General features: G+C 35.2%; 1 protein-coding gene across 8 annotated transcripts in view; it reads right to left on the reverse strand.

Moving 5' to 3' along the window:
- Nucleotides 1-22,932, reverse strand: part of LOC149804420 (ryanodine receptor-like) — a 538,410-nt gene that overhangs the window by 421,719 nt on the left and 93,759 nt on the right. For all 8 annotated transcript variants that reach the window (XR_016415653.1, XR_016415652.1, XM_089940121.1 and 5 more), the window contains exons 6-10: nucleotides 21,833-21,945; nucleotides 20,702-20,798; nucleotides 17,869-17,962; nucleotides 6,335-6,409; nucleotides 2,451-2,607 (exon numbers count right to left, since the gene is read on the reverse strand). Coding sequence is in view for 6 of the 8 variants with exons in the window: in XM_089940121.1 (XP_089796247.1) it covers nucleotides 2,451-2,607; nucleotides 6,335-6,409; nucleotides 17,869-17,962; nucleotides 20,702-20,798; nucleotides 21,833-21,945 (536 nt within the window). In the remaining 2 variants the exon portion in view is untranslated. The remainder of the gene's footprint in view (nucleotides 1-2,450; nucleotides 2,608-6,334; nucleotides 6,410-17,868; nucleotides 17,963-20,701; nucleotides 20,799-21,832; nucleotides 21,946-22,932) is intronic.

Genomic DNA, 22,932 nt, shown 5'->3' on the forward strand with positions numbered 1-22,932 from the left:
AATGTGCCATAAAATTTAGTTTAACAACCTATCAAGTCAAGCTGAAGAAACCAGACATGTAAAAAGTTACAAAGACACATCACAACAAGCACTACAATATTTCTACCGACTTGACTTATTTCACAACAAGGACTTTTAAGGGTGAATGACTGAGTAAATTGTATACTGTGCAGAGTATTATTTCATATGCCTGACTTGAAATTCATTTGCGGGAGTTCTTGCACATCACCACTTTCCAAGTGCAGGAATTTGTACAAATTTTGTAGGAATCATGCAATCATGTACCCTGGGAGCATCTCTGGCTATCATTTCATGTAAACTTAGAGAAAATAATTAGAAATTCAAATCTGAATAAAGAAAATAACTTTTGTGTTTTCTTCAATGCATTTAATTCACTTATGAACCAAAAAATTGTAGATATACTTAGCATTGTTAACCCTTTACCTCATAGAGCAAAGTTACCCAGTGCAGCGCGTTATAAATAGAACACCTGTTACCTATTCGACTCCATACACATAGGCCTGCCTGTTAACTGTTAAGCAATGTAGCGTATGCGTTTAACAGCAATTTTAACCATTTTACATTTTTGGTCACATCTATTATATGTGGAAAAATTTAAGAGTAAAGTCCGATTGTTATAGCTGTGTAATTATTTTTCACAGAAGAATTTTTTATGTGCTTTAATATCTTGCGAGAACTCGTTCACCATCATGTCAGTGAGGCCGCATGACCAACCATAGCTGCCATTTCTCATACTCGAAATTTACAAGTTTTTCATCTGTGTCTACATCACTAAGTCGTCTGAATTTGATAATTTATAAAAACTAATTGCTGCCTACATCAATATCAGAGCTTTACCTAAGTTATTGAATCTTTCATAGTTGTGATTCTAATTGTGAAAACTTCGTAAGTACTGAATGAAATCCGCGACCTCCATTTTGGAGAGTGGAGATTACAAACCAGTTACTTTAAATAGCATATATTGACCAGAGCATAAACAGTGACCACGTGATCTGACGTAATTGTCATTCGGAGAAATTAATGTAGTATTTAATAGTGGGTTTTCCCCGAAGGTGGCGCTACGAAAACCAGCTTAAAATGGCTGATGTTTACAGCAGACGTCAAAAGGCGCTTCCATGCGAATGGAGTAGAGACGTCAAAAGGCGCTTCCATGCGAATGGAGTAGAGGCGTCCAAAGGTGCTTGCATGAGGTAAAGGGTTAAATATCATCACCACACACATACACAAATGTGAAAATACTTGTATTATCACAACCATGACAATTTTAAATAAAAATATACACCAAGTTTCTGTGTTAATATTCCATTGGATGCAAAAATATATGCTTAATTAGATGCATTCTTTGCTGCTCTCAGTAGTACAATATGGGGTTTCAAGGTAATGCAAGAGTCATTAGTTTTTATCTTTGCAATCACTGAAGACTGGATGGTAATTTCCCTCATGGATTAATGTCCCAATCAAATGTAATACAATTCATATCTACTGGTCAAATGTGACATAGCTGTTACTGTCTCAGTTAAATATAATACAATACAATTTACATATTCCTGGTCAAATGTGATGTAGCTGTTACTATCCCAGTCAAATGTGACACAATTCATATCTTCTTGGTCAAATGTGATACAACTGCTACTGTCCTAGTCAAACATAATACAATTCATATCTTCTTGGTCAAATGTGACATAGCTGTTACTGTCAGAGTCAGATACAAAACAATTCATGCCTTTTTTGTCATATGTGATACTGCTGTTACTGTCCCAATTAACTGCAATATATTTTTGGTTGTTTTTATTGGTCTTACTGAAAATCTTAATGTATTAATGGCTATATCATAAGTGCACTTTCCCCATGGGCACACTGAGACAGCGGATTTAGGGAGGTATTAAGCCTGTGATCCTTTGATTACAAGTCCAATGCTCAATCAACTGAGATCCCACAACTGCCCAAATGCAGTTCACACCTTGGTGAAATGTTATACAGGTGTATTTGTGTGTAGCTTAGTATTAGTCCCATGATGGCAAATATGGTGTAATTTTAGGCAAAATGCTTTTATTATGAACAAGATATCTACAGAAAGTTAGCATGCATATTAGATATTTCAAGTCGAATATATAAACTGATATCTTTAAAAAAAATGATTTCATAAAGTTCCCTGAGCTAGCAAAATCACAAGTTTTCCATTTATGAAATTCGGTTTTAAAAAATGACCAAACTACTGAAATAAATATGTCAGAAATTCAAATTCACAATGTAACCATAAGGTGAGTTGTATTTAAAATCACATTATGACGTATTAAAATAAGTCAAGAATAAAATCAAACAAGTACACATTTACCAACAATTCCACAATTAATGTTAACTGTATCACACTTTTGTTGTGTGGAACAGAGATACAATGAGACACTTCATAATGAAGGACCACTAGTTACCTTGGAAAGCCTAAGATAAAAAACAGTACTGTCCTCATCAGCTTTCTGGCGATGTACAGTGATGACTTCGTTGTCTGGAGTGACACAAAGATATCGGCCAGAGGTCACATGGCGTATTCTACACTGCTGTCCCCATCCCATAAACCCTCCTGCCCACCTGTCAAACATAAAAGTATTAATCATAATTGTATTTCATGTGCACAAAACTTTATTTAGAGTTTGGGTTGCACACTACACAAAACACATCATTTAGATGAAAGTATAAATTTCTTACTTATTATTATAATTATCCAATGTCTCATACAAAGAAAATATCAGATTTACAAATAAGCTTATCTGCAGTTACCACAGTCATTCACAATTTTTTTTATCTCCCTTACCCTAATCACCAGGCGATGCATGCAGTGGCGACCGTCAACTCAACCTGCAGAGCTTATGCAATGGCCAGAGTTCATCTATCATTTTTTCATTCATCTCACTTTCTTTGCTATCATTTCTCCTCATAAACTACTTAGAGAAAAGTTATGAAACATGGAACTATTTCATCCCAAGAGCAAGCTGGTCATATCTGAAAAATGGGGTTATCACTGAAAGACTTTTTTGGAAATTATTGAGTCCAAAATGAAAATCATGCTGATGTAACATCCAGCATGGCCACCAAAGTGCCCCTCTTGAAACTCTTGCTATCATTACTCCTAGTGAATGGATGGTCATATCGACACAGGGTTTTCATTTCAATGGATGGTCATATCGACACAGGGTTTTCATTTCAATGAATGGTCATATCGACACAGGGTTTTCATTTCAATGGATGGTCATATCGACACAGGGTTTTCATTTCAATGGATGGTCATATCGACACAGGGTTTTCATTTCAATGGATGGTCATATTGACACATGGTTTTCATTTCAATGGATGGTCATATTGACACAGGGTTTTCATTTCAATGAATGGTCATATCGACACAGGGTTTTCATTTCAATGAATGGTCATATCGACACAGGGTTTTCATTTCAATGGATGGTCATATTGACACAGGGTTTTCATTTCAATGGATGGTCATATCGACACTGGGTTTTCATTTAAAGACTTTTTATGACACATATATCGTCAGAAATGAAAAAGGAGCCAATCTGACATCCAACAGTGCTGTTTTGATGGCCATCTTGATACTTTTATTATTGCTACTCCATCTGAATTGATGGTTATATATTGTCATGGTGATTTCACTAAAAGACTTCTCATGATTTGTAACTTGTACTAAATGATAATGATGCACAAATGAACTCCCAATATGGCCAACCACAGCACTTTGCATGAACAGTTTGTTAGGACTATACCTGTCCAATGGCCATTTCAGCATGTGGTTACTACCCAATAAAATACTTCTTGCAAATGTACTTGATCCTTTATTGAATGATGCTGATCTAATCTACCATGCAAGCATCTTGAAAAAATCTTCTTATAGCTACTTCTCCTGAACTGATTGAGATATCAACATGGGCTTTTTACTAAAATGCTAACAAATATCTAGCAGATCCTGAATAAAGTTGGTATTGATTCAACCCCCAACATGGCAATCATGGTGGCCATCTTAAAAATCATATCACCACTTCTGCTGAAAGCATGATGACATTGACATGGGGATTTCATTACAACACTTCTTGCAATAACATAATTGGTCCTAAATATAAATGATGCACATCTGACCACCACCATGTCAATACACCAACATGACAATCCACCACTATGTCAATGCACCACCATGACAATCCACCACCATGTCAATGCTCCACCATGACAATCCACCACCATTTCAATGCACCACCATGTCAACCCACCACCCTGTCAATGCACCACCATGTCAACCCACCACCATGTCAATGCATCACCATGTCAATGCAGCTCAGAATGAGTTTGAAGACCTGACCTATCTGACCTGCTTTCAACTCCAAGGTCACTGCCTGCATTTTTGTGCTTCATTAAGTATCACTAGGCTGACTAGTCCAAACACTAACCTTTGGCCATACGAGGCAGCTGCAGGTACCATTTCTGTAAGTCTTTGGTATGACTAGGCCAGGGTTTGAACCTGTGACCTCTTGCATCTAAACTCTTAGGCCACCGAAGCAATCCCCTAAATGTAGGTACCCTTGGCTTTAAGAGGGAATATAGCTGTGATAAATAAAACTACATCTTGTCATGATATTCAAATGACACAAGTTTCTTTAATATTTCCTCAGTGATTCAAAGTTCATCATCTGAAAAAGGTTGCAAGTCACTAATTTACATTTTCCATTGGAGGGTAAGGCAGAGGCTAAATGAATTTGATATTTTGAGAAAAGAAGTGAGAGCTCTCATTATCATGAGGATGGAGGGCATGGTTGTGGTATGCAGCACATCTACTATGGCATGTATGTGGCTAAAATGTTATTCAATTATCCTCAGTTTTAAAAACATGTATCTGAACAAAAATGTACTTCGTTGATTTCCATTTTCCCCTAACAGTGACCTCACCCTTGAGTATGGGAAATAGTGTGTGTTTATATATAACTGAATTAGTAGGTGAAAAAGTACCCAAACTGGGGTAAGACAGAGGCTAAATAAATATGATATTTTTAGAAAAGAAAATAGCAAGTTAGAGACACCATTCTTTCACCTACTAATTTACATGTAGTAACTACAACATGCCTTGATTTCACTTTGGTTTTCAAACACTCCATGATTGGGGATCATTGTTGCTGTCCAGCCCTTGGGAACAGACCAGACCTAGAGAAGGGATTACACTGAGATTATAGACCTTGGGATCACCCCAGCTTATTACAATGTGAGCAGCCCAGCTCTTAATTAGGGTATATACTGGGATCGCCCCAGTACAGATCTTGGGATCACCTCAAGGCAGATGAATATTAGAATAATGGATCTAGGATGGATGGGATTAATCCACCTTAAGCCAATTTCTTTTTCTTCATTTGAGTAGCCCCAATGAGAAGCCTGAAACAAGTTTGTGACTGGAACCATTACAGTATTTATTTCATAAAAGATCCTTTGTGGTAGATTTTGTAATGGAAGTAGAGACCATGAAGCATTTTTCATGATCTGATTTAGGGCTATGGAAGTTTATCCTCAAGGTCTACGCTGAAGAAATTTCTTAAATTTTAAATATTTGAACTGGTAAATTGTTGCTTTATTTTCAATAGAGCAAAAAGTGAACTGTATTTGGCACATCTCTACACTATGATGGCCATATTCATGTCAAACATTAGTTTTCTAAAAGTGAAGAGTAACTATCTGCAAAGATAATAATTCAGGAGAAGGACAAGAAAGGCAGGACACTCTTACAAATGAAAATCTCACGATATTCAGTTCAGAAGATGTACAAGGACTATGGCATATCCTCGCACATGAAAATCTCATGATATTCAGTTCAGAAGATGTACAAGGACTATGGCATATCCTCGCACATGAAAATCTCATGATATTCAGTTCAGGAGAAGTACAAGGACAATTGAATATACTCACACATGAAAATCTCATTGTGTTAAGTGTAGAAAATGTACAAGGAACGAGAGAATATTACTATACATGAAAATTTAATGGGTTTCAGTTCATGAGAAGTACAACAACTGTGGGATATATTTAAACATGAAAATTTCATGAAAGCCATGGTTTTTAGTTCATAAGAAGTACAAAGAATGTGGGAATACTCTTACAGATTACAATCTCATGGCCTTCAGTTCAAATATTACAGATGGGAACAAAGAGATACATTCCCACTACTAACTTTTAATCGTGTTCTCACGTGATTATAGATAAAGCTACTTTCTAGGAACTTAATTTCAAGCAATGAACATTATATGATTTGAGTATTTGTTATTTTGCTCACTTAGTCCTGTTGTGTTCCAAGATCCAGAGAGATCTGGCATGACTGCATACTGCTCCTGTCTCATACATCACAGCACTGAAAAGAGACATAAATGTTAAATCATTCTTTCATTCTTGGAAAAGGTCTGAATATCAATCCAGTTCAAGAAGCTAAGAACATACACATGTAGTAAATATTGCTATAGATCATGCTAATTTCTGATTTTAAGGGTGGGATTATCCCAAGTCATGACAAAAAATATATGGAGGATTGTGGGCTGGGGTCTCCAGTTTCATGGTTTTTTTTTTGCAACTGGTTCATTTTCCTTTAGATCACACTCCTCCTCTCTAGTATGCTTTCTTGGTTGACCTATGGGCCTCTTAGGTGAAGCTTTAGGCCATAGATTTTCTTTCCATGCAAGAGGCAAGGCCTCTTCACTAACTGAGTATCGCACTACAAACTTACCCGTAACAGCTGAGATCTATAATGTGGTTTGTTTTATTTTTATTACACTTTATATATGCTATGTACATGATAATAATGAATGCGAGGAGTCACTTCTTTTGTAAATGTGTGAGTTTTCCTTTCAAACTGTTCCACTGTTTCTATTTATTTTCAAAATTCCAATGAATACTGGTAGAAAGAAACCAAATTTGTTTTCCCTATGTCTGCCAACTTTGCATACATGTGTATATTTTTTTTAAAAATCTCCATGCTAAAAGGAATCCAAAGTCTGTTACCGGGGTTGGATTGCTTTGTAATAAAATATTTGATATCATACCAGTAAGTATAAACAATGAGTTATTGCTGGCTACCAGGTGTGTTTATTCACCACCTGGGCTTTTATTTGTTTGTCATCTGTAATCATAACTGATACAAACAGGCATTGAAGTCTGCAGTGTTAAGTAGTATACATAACAATAACTTGCTTTAATAACACTTTTTGTAACCCTCGCAAGCAAAATGATTGTCATTTGTACTCATAGTGATTGTATTTTCGAATAATGATTTTTATTAGTGAGATATTTTCATATTTTTACCCTGGATATAATACACTCTTGATTTTACTGTACCTTACACCATGTCATACATGAATGGCAGGTGCCTTCTGGCAGTGGGCTGATATTTTTTCTCTCTCTCTTTCATTTGTGATTTTGCTGGATCCACTTTTCAGTCTGATAACATTCAATCAAACATGATTCATTTCTCAGTATTCACATCAATGACTAATGAGTCATGTTATCTGACAAAAGCGATAACACTGGTCCAGATTCAAAGACTACATATGGAATTCGTAGATATATTTTTGCCTTTAATAAACTGCTCATGTCGAGCAAAAAAGTGAATAAATGATAACAATACAATGTTAGTTTTTTTTTTGTTATTATCAAATAAGCATTTTATTTATCTATTTTATTGTAACATGCAGTGTAGGCAATGGGAAGGTGGTAAACAGAACACAATTATTTCATTTCCTAAGTCTTGGGACACTGATGAAGTTTAAAAAATATTACTGTAAGTTCTGGGACAGGAATTTTTTTTTATTTGTGTCCCAATATATATGGTAAAATATGGTACTCTCATATATGGTCTCAACTGACCTAGAAACTACCCTCAAGCCAACTCAAGAAAAGCTGATTTAACATACCTACCAGATCATAATGTATAACATAAAAAACAAGTTTTTTTACCCCCAGGCCTATCATCATGGTTGTGCTTATTAAACAAATTTCCAAGAAATCTTATGAAAAGAGAGAGGGATAAAGAGAGAAACCTTTCTTGACACCACATTATATTCCCATAACTTGCAGCCTAAATAAACTGTCAGCAGTCATGATTTCAGATAACTTAACACTTAACACAGTTGATATAGCATAGAGACAAATTAACAGGTAAAGGCAGACAGCATCAAGCACCACTCTACAGATTACCTAACAGATTGACCATAGCTAAAATTTGTGTTTGCTAGTCCTTTGAGTTCTTTTGTGTCAAGTCCATTAGGCTAATGCTGCATAAGTCAAGTACACAAATAAAACAGCCCAATTCATTGGAGTTTGATAAATTAGAGATGCATGTTGAATAAACAAAAAGTTATTAAACTTTACTTACCTGAACAAGAATGTTTAACCATCTGTATTTTTAAAAAAAATATTGGCTACTTTAATGATGAACTGCAACATTTCTTTGAAATCAGCTTCTACATCATACATACAATGCAAAATGTTTTTATTTTGGTTGTAGGAATGGTGAAGTAAGAACCACTGTAGAAGTGTGATTGGTGGTTGGAATGGTAAAGTTAGAACAACTGTAGAAGTGTTATTAGTGGTTGGAAAGGTCCAGTTAGAACCACTGTAGAAATGTGATTAGTAGTTGGAATGGTAAAGTTAAAACCACACTAGAAGTATGATTGTAGTTGGAATGGTACAGTCTGAACCACTGTAGAAGTGTGATTGGAAGTTGGAACCATGGCAGATGTGTGATGCATTTTTTTAAGGTAAAATGTTTAAAACCCACTGTGACTTAAGGAAGGATGTGAAGCAAGAAAAGTCAAGGAGAACTCAATTTAAGAACTCCCAGTTAAGAGTTTGAATTTGTTCAGCTCAGCAGCAAGAAAGATGAAAGATATGCATTTTACAATTTTTACATATAGCAAACGCCATATTGACATAAGTCAGTCTGGAGTATTTGACACTGTTTACATAGCAAAACCACTCAGCACTGCAGCAGATGCCTTAAAAGCATTATCAATGCTGAGAAAAATTTGAAAAGATCTTTAGGGGAAGTCTGAACTACCTTATCGTCCAGAACCTAATGAGTTAAAAGATAAGAATAATTACATTTGTAGTACCTTCCAATAGTATAAAGAACTATTCAGAAAACAGGACTGATCTTCAGCAGTAATAACAGTGTGATCTGTTCCATTTGCTCGGTGGAATAGTAAACAGTATTAGTGATCACCAGAATAAAAATATACAATGAAAACATTTTTATTCATGAAACAACTAAGGTATGTTTGAATCACACAAGAATAGCCTCCACATTAATTTATATATATATATATATATATATATATATATATATATATATATATATATATATATATATATGTGTGTGTGTGTGTGTGTGTGTGTGTGTGTGTGTGTATATGTATGTGTGTGTGTGTTCAAAATCAATGTGAGTGTATGTGTGATTTGGATTTTTAACGCAGCTTTAACAATTTTCCTGTCATACTGCTACATTGTCTAAAGTGTGGCAGTTTATAGTGCTGTCAAGCACTGGGGCATCATGCTGACGACATGTGGAATCATGTCCCACCCAGTCACATTATCCTGACACCAGGCTGACCAGTCCTAACACTAACCTCTTAATGCTGAGTGTCAAGTGAGGCAGAAGTACCATTTATATACAAGTCTTTCATATGACTTGGCCAGGTTCAAACCTGCAACCTCCTGCATCCAAGACAGACTTAGGCCATCAGAGCAGTCTCAAAATCGAAGTGTCTAACAATATTCAATACTGAGTTTCAATGAATCATAAATAATGTTAGATATTTTCATGGATAAATAGCAACTAAAGTACTTAAAAAGCTCAAACTGTGACTGACAATTTCATAACTCAAATGTTGCCATGTTTCTCAGATGATTCCAAATCTCACTACACTGTATAAAGTTTAAGTGATTAATAATAATTATAAATGGATACAGTATGTGCTTTGGAAAGTAAGGAATGGACAAACCATGAACAATTTTGCATATATTATTTCATCACCAACTGAAAATGCCAACGGATACGTGGGTACTCAGGTACCTGCCATTGATAATAATCCGGGTAATAAAATGAACAATCGGATGCCCATTAAAAAAAAGTATTCCAAGTTCAAATCAAGACAAAGAATAATGATTACAATTCGAGGCTTGTGTGATATGCACATCTATTCATCATGACAGGGGCTCATATAGTTGCTTACAATTTACTTGTCATACATGTACTATATAATAATAAAAGGGAGCACACTTCTCTCCTTTCTCGCACAACCTATTTAAGAATAAACACTGATATTTAAAGTTAGACCATCCTGACTTTGTGCCTGTTCATGGTTCGTGTGCCATTTTTCTCGCAACTTAAAAGTACCTGTTTTGAGATCCTGATGACATCAACAGTGACAGTAAGTACCGATGAAGAAATATTCAACAAAATAAAATTTAAATATGTACTACAATTCAAATAAAAGACAGCACAATATAAATGTTCTGTTTAACATATGCCATTTTTGCCTCAAGTTTGTGGCCCTGGAGTGAGTATTAGCTGTTCTAGTCAGGGCCACTGTTCACATGTTAGTTTACTGGACCATTTTTATTAGTGGGAAACCCAAAAACATATTTTTGTCACAGCAAAGGCAACATAAAAACTTGGTTACTGTAACATGCACTAATTATACCATGTTAGGAAAATATGAATGAAATGGACAACTATACAGAAGGAAATTTTTCACTGAAATATTTAAATATAATGGAAATCTTTGTTACTTAATAAAACTGAGGAAAAAAATCTAATAAAAATTGACCACGTGTATAAATATGGTAATTTTTACATGAAACAGTTCCAAGAAAACAGACTGATTCTTGAATGGGAAACAATTTGTCAGAGATTCATTCTATTTTGATACTATATACATAGCAGATCAGTCTAAATTGAAAATAAATGGCACCAGATAACATCAAAAAAACAGGCTGTATCGATGTGATTGTTGGATGTTATATGACTGAAAAATGTTAGAAAAGAGGGATTTTGTTAAACTTAAAAACACGTTGCACCAGACTGTCGTTAAGGGATGAACCATGGTAGGCTGAGGGTGCTACATCAATCATTTTTTGGACTTTATGACTATTTGCGAAAGTTACTGTAGACATGTAGACTAGTTAAAGTGAGTGTCATGCATAAATTTACGAATTTCTTTTGTGACTATACTCTTGCATTAACTACTAATCCACAAGAATTCAGCCGATTTGTGACAAAATTTTAACTGCAGATCCAGGTAAGTAGCAAAGATAAATGTACATTAAATATGTACATTTTTTATAGTTTTCTGAAATTATGTCATGTAATATATACATTCCTCTTTCTTTGCTCAGATTACGCTTTTTGCCACTTGTATGAGTAATAAACTATGCTTATACCTCTCTTGGGGACTGGCACTTGTGAACCTACAACAAAGCAGTCCAGGTTCACATTTAATACAATTTCCCTTTGATCAGGTACCTAGGTAACCAATTGTTAGGATTGACAGGTACTCAGTTGAAATTTCCCAAAATTTTAACATTTCTGTCAGTACAATCATTATATTAGTAGGCAGCTTTCAAGACATTCTGCATGCAATTTAAAACATGGTCCAATTAATTTCCATTGTTTCTAGTACTTCATAGACATTTTTGGTACATATTTCACAGGACTATAAATACTACTGCTACATTAACAAGCAAACAAACAAGTTAACTGATTTACCATATATACAGGCAAGGTGAATAGGGCACTTGGTATATAAACTTGGTTCATATTTTGTTTTAACTAATTTCATTCTCTAGCTTACTTTAAAAAAAAAAATATATAAAGAATTCACTGCATAACTCAGCATTCTTTTTGTGACAATGACACAAACCTTGAATATTATACTGCACTGTACTTCACTATCCATTCTGAGACAAACCTTGAATATTATACTGCATTATACCTCACTATCCATTCTGAGACAAACTTTGAATATTATACTACATTATACCTCACTATCCTTTCTGAGACAAACTTTTGAATATTATACTACATTATACCTCACTATCCATTCTGAGACAAACCTTGAATATTATACTGCATTATACCTCACTATCCATTGAGACAAACCTTGAATATTATACTGCATTATACCTCACTATCCATTCTGAGAGAAACTTTGAATATTATACTGCACTATTTACCTCACTATCCATTCTGAGACAAACCTTGAATATTATACTGCATTATACTTCACTATCCATTCTGAGACAAACCTTGAATATTATACTGCATTATACCTCATTATCCATCCTGAGACAAACCTTGAATATTATACTGCATTATACCTCACTATCCATTCTGAGACAAACCTTGAATATTATACTGCATTATACCTCATTATCCATCCTGAGACAAACCTTGAATATTATACTGCATTATACCTCACTATCCATCCTGAGACAAACCTTGAATATTATACTGCATTATACCTCATTATCCATCCTGAGACAAACCATGAATATTATAGTGCATTGTTTTACTTCCCCTGCAAGTGCCTCAGGATCCCATTAGATGGAATTAGTCACACAATGAGTCAGTGAATGGTCAAGCATCAACAAGTCAGAACTTTGTCTTTTTTCTCATGTTGTAAATTTTCAAGATTAAAGTATTTTATAAGGAGAACTTTAATCAAAATTTGCAGTTAGCATGGTGCAGAAATTTCCTCTACCGTTTTAAAGAACTTTTCCAGTCACTAATGGACCGTACCTAATTGTTCTATCATTTTCAAGTGCTGTGTGTTTTATAAATAGGACAAAGGAATTCTGTCAATAAGGGACATATCACTATTCACTATTGCAAGAAATATTGCAAAATAGAGCCAAGCAGTGTTTAGCTGGAATGGCCAATGACTTCTCCATCACTGTTGCAACAGAATGCAATGACTCTCATGGGGGAACAACAGTGCAAAGTTACAGCCCTGTAGTGGCATCAACATACAGGAGAAATCCCAAATCTATGGATAATTCTGAGATTTGGGCAAAAATGATCAAACCTACCAAACAAATGGATGCAAGCTCCAAATGTTTAAAGAAACTGTTTAAAAGCTTGTGTTCCCGTGGATGAATTACTACACACCCCAAAATATGGTCACTGACCTCCTGTTTGGAGATGATCTGTCCTCAAAAGTCAAGAATATTGCAAATTGTTAGCAGATGGGGAATAAAGTGTCAGGAAAGTTTCCAGCTTCAAACACCAAAAGAAATCCAAATTACTAAGGTCCTCAAGCAGGACCTATGTCTTTTTTCAAGAAGGGGGCCAAGGCTGAGCCCTATTAATGGCAACCATACCAATAAAGCTGTACCGATGTCACTTTTTGCCAATTATTAAAATTGCCGATACTGATTATGAGGCCGAATATTTCATTATTATTTGTTTTATAACAATGACTGCTTCAGAAACATAAACCTATTAGTATAATAGAAGCAGGCATTTTGCCATGTGAGTTATAACAAGGTTGTTTATGCGGCAAGTGAATTTGAACTTCAATACAAAAACAAACAGAAACCAGATAAGTACATTGCTATTTATAGAAAACAAGAGTCACACAAACATAAAACTTGACAAACTTAAAAACTAACACTGATAAAACTTATGGTTTGCCAATTCAAGATATAAATAAATGAAAATGTATTAAGCTAGTCTTTTAACATACATTTAATGATGCAGGTCGCCATTACTAGATTTCAATAAATGACTGAAAAATGTTAATAACAATAGCCCAATAATAATTACAATTAATAATATGCATGCTTTAAGACTAATGTTAGATGTCACTGTACGCTGGCTGCAGCTAATAATGAAAGCCTAGTTGAGTTAGGTTATGTTTAAGCGACAATAATATTTCTCCCTTCATTCCAAAAAACGATCCAAAACGATCTGAAAAAGTCTGGCCTGTGCCACTAAACAGCTACTCACTCAGAACACTTGAAGCTGGTGCAGACAAATAGCATCTAGCTAATTTCGCCAAGTAGAGGAACTGAAACCTGTGAGTGTTCCACCAGCCGTATAAGTCTTCTTCTCATGGCAACAGAGGGCTAACCAGATACAATTTAAGCATCGTGTCAATGGTGTTATCCACGTGGTTGTTTGGACAGACTCGTCACAGCCACAAAAAACAAATTCTACAGATGCGATGTTGATGGTCCAGTGGCATTTGTTTCAGTTTCAGTTTTTCTTTTTTTGGTTGGGGCTCCTCCTGCTTGTCAGCTGACGCAACTATGATGCATTCTGCTCTAAGCCATTCTTTGCATCTGGTCACGAGTAATTCTTTGCCGAATAGCAGATATTTGAATTGTGGATCCTAGATGGTGGCCAAGACAAGCTTCTTGTTGCTGGCAACATCAGCAAAGCATGTGTTCAGTGACGTCAACATATCACGGCGCATTGTCTGAATACCTTGACTTGCTTCATGCTCTCAAGTCAGCAACATCTGGAGCATTTTCAGCATAGGAAGAATGATGGATACTGATGTGTCTCACTTACTTCCTTGGTAATGTCTGCGAATGGGCCTAATATGTCCACAATATTGTTAATCAAGACCCACTGTTGGGCTGTTTGGCTAAGCAGGTCACAGAGGGCAGCATAAGCCCCAAGACTTGTTTTTATTCATATAATGAAACCAATGTATTTTATGTAGAATTTCAGCGTGTCTGGACATCCTGGACAAATTTCTTATGGGTAATGCAAAATTGTTCCTGCTGCTCTTCGAGCTGCTGTTGTGCCAGGATGGAGTGCCGGAACCTGCTGCCCATGGATCATGAGATCACCAAAACATCTTTGACAGCTCGTTGCAATAGAATGCCATCACTGACAAGCTGCAGCATGTGTGCAAAACACCTGATGCTGTCAATTTCAGCCAGACACATTGCTTTAGCCATGTTTGCACCTCTGTCAGACAGAAGAACATGGATTTGAGTTTTGGAAATGTTGTATTCCTCACATAATTTGTCCAGTTTGCTTGCCAAATATTCTCCTGTGTGTGATTTATCGAAAGGCGTTGCTGCTAAAATCACATGTTTCCGCTGAAAGTCTTCTGTCAGCCACTGTGCCTTAAGACTCAACAAGCCTACACCGATGGATGGGTCTGATGATGCATCAGAGGTCAACCCAAGGTCAGATTGGGCAGAAACTAAATCACGCACCTTGCTTTGTATCGTCTTTTGCAGTTCAGGTATCAAAGATGTGGAAAAGTACTTCCAACTTGGAATTTTATAGTGTGGTTCTGCATTGGCCATCAGATGTTAAAATCCAATGTCTTCAACAACGGAAAATGGTTACACATCTACTGCCAACTAATAGCTTTCAGGCTGTCAAATGCAAATGGTTGTTTTCGGTCCAGCATGGCATCAATAGTCAGAGTACAAGGAGTTGCTGCAGCTGCTGAGGTTCACTGCACAGCATCTTTTTCTTTTTTATCTGCCAGAAACAGGCCATGTTCAACAATGTGCTTGCAGCGCAAGTGCTGGACAAGATCTGATGATGTATAGTTTTTAGTATCCTTTCCACCTCTGGAAATGCATTCTTTGCAAAGTGTGCAATTTGCTTTGGACTTGTTGACTGCATTTACTTTTAAGTAATTCCAGACAAAAATTTAGTGTTTCGAGTTTGACATTATGCATAGGCTTGGTAGCATATTTAACAGTGTAAAATCGCTAGTCAATATTAATAATCCAATCGATTTGTGTTCTTGAAACAATGTTTTAAATCGAGTAAGTTACAACTAAGTTGTCCACGTGGCTGGATGGATGTACGCACCACGCTGCGAGTCATGTGCTGAATCAGATCAGCAGCTGGAGTATCCAGGGGTAACGTCACTGGTGCTGACATGCCAATATCAATGCTGCATAATATTTGTATGTCAGCATTCAGCGTGTGACCACTATTCGTTGATTAGCAGCACTGCAGGACTGGCTAAAGAACAGATTAACTATAATGAGTCATAGTTTCATAGTAGTTGGAAATTTCGCTAGATATCTAATCTGCCCAGCTATCTGCTAATGTGTATCCTGGAAGTTCAACAGCCACATGAGGCCTCACTGGCTGGTTGGCTGCTGTGATTGGGATGAGTGCATGAATGGTATCGATAATTTGTTGTGTACAGACACTCAGCGGTAGACTACAGCAAGTGTGTTAAAAAGTATTTAGTTTTAAGAATATATTGTCTTTCAATTAACCCCACAAATCAAATGTTTATCCCTTAATTTCCACTATTTAATTCTGGTTTAAAATTCAAGCCATGTCAAGATGAATTTTATGACTGAATTTACACCAAAATTTGGAAGCCTGTTTTTTCTTCCTTACATAATTGTCTATTTTGATGATAGTCTGCTTCAAGGCTCAACATACTTGGAATGTTAAACAATGTGTGCCATACCGCTGCATTACATTTGTTTGGTAGGTTTTATCATTTTTGTCCAAATCTCAGAATTTACATTTGGCACACCTAAATTGTAGCTATTTTGTGGCCTTATATGTTTTTCACTCCAGTCCTTAAATCTGTTTTAAAACCCACATGAACTATCAACTTTGTTGGATTTCTCATCAAAAATTCTGTAAATGTGACTGTTCAATTGAATGAGGGAAAAGCACAGGCATTGCTAGAGTTTTGTTAATCTATGTTGACAGAGAAAATGAGCCACATCAATGTTTTAGAATTGCAGGCCTGTTTCCTGACACTAATGTCAAATTGTGGACACAGGTATAACAATACACATTAGGATCTTCATGGATAACACTGTAGCTGTTAACTACATTAACAAAATGGGAGATAGAAAGCGAGTACTAGATCTCATGGCTAATGATATTTGGTTTTGGTGTATAGAAAGACAGATCTGGTTGAATGCTTGCCATCTTCCTGGGAAGAATAGTGATGTTTGGTTTTGGTGTATAGAAAGACAGATCTGGTTGAATGCTTGTCATCTTCCTGGGAAGAATACTGGTATTTGGTTCTGGTGTATAGAAAGACAGATTTGGTTGAATGCTTGCCATCTTCCTGGGAAGAATAGTGATATTTGGTTTTGGTGTTTAGAAAGACAGATTTGGTTGAGTGCTTGCCACCTTCCTGGGAAGAATAGTGATATTTGGTTCTGGTGTATAGAAAGACAGATTTGTTTGAGTGCTTGCCATCTCCTGGAAAGAATACTGATATTTGGTTTTGGTGTATAGAAAGACAGATTTGGTTGAGTGCTTGCCATCTTCCTGGGAAGAATAGTGATATTTGGTTCTGGTGTATAGAAAGACAGATTTGTTTGAGTGCTTGCCATCTTCCTCGGAAGAATAGAGACATTTAGTTTTGGTGTATAGAAAGACTAGTTTAATTGTGAAATTATACCTTAGGCTCCAGTTTGAGGTAAGCCTTACATATTACACTGCATTCTTATCCTTAAATGTATTTTATTTTCTCATTTCAATGCTCTGAGTATAAGTAATCTAAACATAAAAACATATTCAAGATTATCACAAAAGTCTATGTTTATCCAATACCCCCATGTCATCACCATGTAGTTGGTTTCTTTTACAATGCATGCTTTAGAACAAAACAAGAATACTGATGGGTGAAAGCATTTTGGACTTCACAGTTTTGTTTTCAGTTCATTTTATTAGATCATCATGATTTATTAGACATCCTTACTATCATCTATAATTCAAACTCTAGTACATAATAGCATTTTTGCCAGTGCCAACAAGAAGACTTTGCACATGGGAAATGTCAGTGGTCTGTTACTTACTTGAACTCATTTTCACTTCCAGCTTCAGGTATTGTCAGACATTCATCCATGTGTCCATGGAATAACCTCATCACATCTCCACCAAATACATAACCTATATGAAAGAAAATATGATGCATATCAGTTTTTATCTTAATCAACTACTTTCTCAGGTGAAATGGGATATGACAATTTTACCACATGTAATGAGTGTTTACACAGATTTCAAGTCACAAACAAGTGATCTATGAGCCTTTTAACATATGAGGTGCGCTAGAGAAAGAAGAGGAAGACTAGGATGAGTGAGGACTTGCATCCACTTCAACCACTTGGTAAAACCCTCAAGGAGTATGCAATGCACAATGACCACAAAGAACATCATCTTTCATGTGTGCCTGACGAAGAAGAAGACTGGGATGTTCAAGAACTTAGATCCATCTCTACCACTGGGCAAAACCCTTAAGTAGCATGCAGTGTCTGTTGACAACTTGACCACAGAGAACAGGATCAGTGATAACTGGGAGAAAAATATGTTACACAGTGTGAGGAATACTAATGGAACATACATTGCATACACAACTTCACAATGACTGGCAAAACTTGCATCAATGAATTAACAGTGCATTACATCACAAACTGCATGGTCACACTGCACATAATTGACTGATTACACTCATGCTACAAAGAATGCTGAACTTACAGAAATATCAACTAAGGCACATTACAGTCTCAAGAAAGACAAAAGAAAGGCTGTTGAAAACATGATGTTGACAAAATCTAAAAAATTGATCATGTCCAAGAATTCTTAAAAGCTATTGTGTTCAAATCCACAACAGTGACAGAACATGTGAACTGAAAAGTCATTATTAAGGAAATTTGACACATCAATGATGATTCATAATTATTTAAAATGACATTACCACAAATTGTATCAGACTTATTTCCTAACCTGCACGTTATTTTTAAAAGTTTTTTAGTTATGCATTTTATTATTTTATATGTAATTGTTCTTCATATCTGCGTGATCCCCTGTATAAAGGCTTCTCTTATTATATGGCCACTTTCGTGCTATAGATTGGGTAGACTTATTAAAAGGAGAACCACAGTATAACTTACTTGGACCAGATCTTATTTGGCAGCATCAGAGTTTATGTTACTTTCTAGCAGAAAGTATGATACATTTGATAACTATTTGAGTCTATGTTACTTGGCAGTATAAAAGTATGCATCATTTGGTAACTATTTGAGTTTATGTTACTTGGCAGTATAAAAGTATGCATCATTTGGTAACTATTTGAGTTTATGTTATTTCGCAGTATAAAAGTACGCATCATTTGATACTATTTGAGTCTATGTTACTTGGCAGTATAAAAGTATGCATCATTTGGTAACTATTTGAGTTTATGTTATTTCGCAGTATAAAAGTACGCATCATTTGATACTAAATGAGTCTATGTTACTTGGCAGCATAAAGTATGCATCATTTGATACTATTTGAGTCTATGTTACTTGGCAGTATAAAAGTATGCATCATTTGGTAACTATTTGAGTTTATGTTATTTCGCAGTATAAAAGTACGCATCATTTGATACTAAATGAGTCTATGTTACTTGGCAGCATAAAGTATGCATCATTTGATACTATTTGAGTCTATGTTACTTGGCAGTATAAAAGTATGCATCATTTGGTAACTATTTGAGTTTATGTTATTTCGCAGTATAAAAGTACGCATCATTTGATACTAAATGAGTCTATGTTACTTGGCAGCATAAAAGTATGCATCATTTGATACTATTTGAGTCTATGTTACTTGGCAGTATAAAAGTATGCATCATTTGATAACTATTTTAGTCTATGTTACTTGGCAGCATAAAAGTATGCATCATTTCATAACTATTTTAGTCTATGTTACTTGGCAGTACAAAAGTATGCATCATTTGATACTAAATATGTCTATGTTACTTGGCAGCATAAAAATATGCATTATTTGATAATGATTTGAGTCTATTTTACTTGGCAGCAAAAGCGTATGCATCATTTGATACTAAATGAGTCCATGTTCCTTGGCAGCATAAAAGTATGCATCATTTGATAACTATTTGAGTCTATGTTACTTGGCAGTATAAAAGTATGCATCATTTTGATACTATTTGAGTCTATGTTACTTGGCAGAATAAAAGTATGCATCATTTGATAACGATTTGAGTATATGTTACTTGGTAGCATAAAAGTATGCATCATTTGATACTATTTGAGTCTGTGTTACTTGGCAGTATAAAACTATGGATCATTTGATAACTATTTGAATCTATGTTACTTGACAGCATATAAATATGCATTATTTGATAACGATTTGAGTCTATGTTATTTGGCAGCATAAAAGTATGCATCTGATACTAAATGAGTCTATGTTACTTGGCAGTATAAAATTATGCATCATTTTGATACTATTTCAGTCTATGTTACTTGGCAATATAAAATTATGCATCATTTGATACTAAATGAGTCTATGTTACTTGGCAGCATAAAAGTATGCATCATTTGATAATGATGTGAGTCTATGTTACTTGGCAGCATAAAAGTATGCATCATTTGATAACAATTTGAGTCTATGTTACTTGGCAGTATAAAAGTATGCATCATTTAATACTATTTGAGTCTACGTTACATGGCAGTAAAAAAAAGTATGCATCATTTGATACTAAATGAGTCTATGTTACTTGGCAGTTTAAAGTAGATATAACTTGGTGGCATCAGAGTATATGTTACACTGTAGCATAAAATTATACATTATATTCACATTATTTGCAAAACAAAAGTTCAGTTAAGAGTATCTGTATTTCAGAGTACTAACCAAGTGATTTCTGCCGGATTGCTCCAGAACACATTGGTACAACGGTCCACAGGGTCTGCTGGAATGAGGCAATCACCAAGGAGCCACTGCCAATGTGCTGAAACAGGGACAAATTCCAGCACTGCATCATTGCAGTTTGAACATTTCAGAATCAATTACAGAACAATTTTTTGATAATATCTATATATGTGATGCAGTAAAATGAATCATTTTTAACTTGGAAATGTCAGCAAGCAACAAAATGGTTGCTCTGTACAGAGTAGGTTGTAAGTGTTATATCAAGAACTAGGCTTCCAAGTTAAACTCTAAGGCTACTCATGTTTACCATTATTACTGTTCTTTCCTTATGAGGGCAGTTTGTTTATTTTTTCATATGTTAAATTCAGAGACAACAGTATTGTTTTTGAAGAATTGAAAATGTTAAGGTTGGTTTTGCTGGTGATGTGTCAATGGAGGCAGTAACATGAATACTTGCAATGATAAAATGACAATTAACGTCCTCAATCCTAGAACACAATATTACTATTCATATTCTAATACGCCTTGGAAAGTTTTGCCCAAAAATACCAGAAATTGCTCCATGGCACTAAAAGGAGTAATGACACATTACAATTACTTCAATCTCTCTTACAGTATATGATAAATGTTTTTATGTTTGACCAATCAGAAAGAGTGCTACATTTACTGATACGTTGGAACTTAAATTTAATAATCTAACTATCATAATCAATCTAAATATCTAAAGAACCCATTATCTGCCACAGAGGTAGTACCATCCATATGCATTTGGATAACTATTCTCATACATAAGTGGCAACTTCAAATAAACCTGTTTGCACTCCAGGATATTCACAATATAGGTGTCACTACCATGAATGGTTCATCAAAATATTGACATTGAGCACTCTGACTCACTCAGTGTAACAATAATGACTGACTGTGGTAGCAAGACTCACAAACTTATTTTCAACATCCAAAGCTGCTTGGAATCAGATCCATAAGTGTTTGAAACACGAAAATTATTAACTATGACTAAAAAGAAAATGGTATGATTCTAGCAGACGCAAAGTGAGCTGTCTTGACCAAAGTCTCTCTATTGTTACTAATAAAAGAATTGGATGTAAATCTTACCAAATATCTCTCTGAGGAGACACTGACAAGGATCAGGTCATCTCCCACCCGAACTTTCTCTCCTTCTGACCTCTGTTTGGATGCCGGGTGGATTGTCCACCAACAGAACTCACCTGTAACAAGTTTCCAAATGACAAGAAATTACAAAATTCACAGGAATGTGCAGTTGTCTTATTGCTACTGAAAACAGATAACAAATTTTTTTTTCTTTTTTCAGCCATAACACCATATGTACTATGAATTTGCAAGGTCAAAAACATTGATAAAGATTCCCTTCTTTATACTCCTAAACTGTCAAAACAGCAAACATGGGTAACAATGAGTATATTAACCAAGGCTTACATTAACATACCTACAACAGAGTTCACATGATTTTTCATTCCTCTACACTTTAAGGCTGAGGTGAAGAGAGTGAAGAGGGGAATATGAAAAAAAATCCACCATCTGTCAGCACATCCTGATGGAGTTCATGAGGTTTCTTATGGAGAATAGCACAGCATATTTTCTCATAAAATCACATTTCAATGACCACTGTGGAGTGAATGTGGTCTCAATAAAATTGGCATGATTTACTGTTTAGCAATTCTGTTCCTTACATTTCTTTTGATGATTTTTCTGTTCAGTCTTTTGCAGTAAATACAAGAAAAGCTTACTGAAGAGAATTATTGTATTGTACAGTCTTAACTTCATAAAAAAATGTGCTGTGTGTGACACAAATTAGGGCCAGGTGCATATTAACTTTGTTTTCTTGGCAATTTAAAATCTATATTACAATTTGGTTATTGAACTATAATTTCCATTATTTATTATTGTTTCTGTGATCAAAATATTTCTTAAAAATTTATTCCCCTTTAAAATTTCTTTAGCAAATAATAGGAAATATGTGGACACTACATATCCCTGCAGTAGGACCTAAACTTGATGGAAAGTAAAATCTTTGAACATCTGAGATCTGACAATTTTCCAGATTATAATTGATTTCAGCAAAAAGTTAAATTCAGATTAATTATGGGCAATTATCAAACTTCTGTTATTAATTGTAGGAGCATAACTGGAGCTGTTTAACACAACATGCCAAGTCAGATGGTTTTGTGTAATAC

Source organism: Sinohyriopsis cumingii, chromosome 2 (genome assembly GCF_028554795.1).
Source record: "Sinohyriopsis cumingii isolate HCF-2022 chromosome 2, ASM2855479v2, whole genome shotgun sequence".
Taxonomy (NCBI): Eukaryota; Metazoa; Mollusca; class Bivalvia; order Unionida; family Unionidae; genus Sinohyriopsis; species Sinohyriopsis cumingii.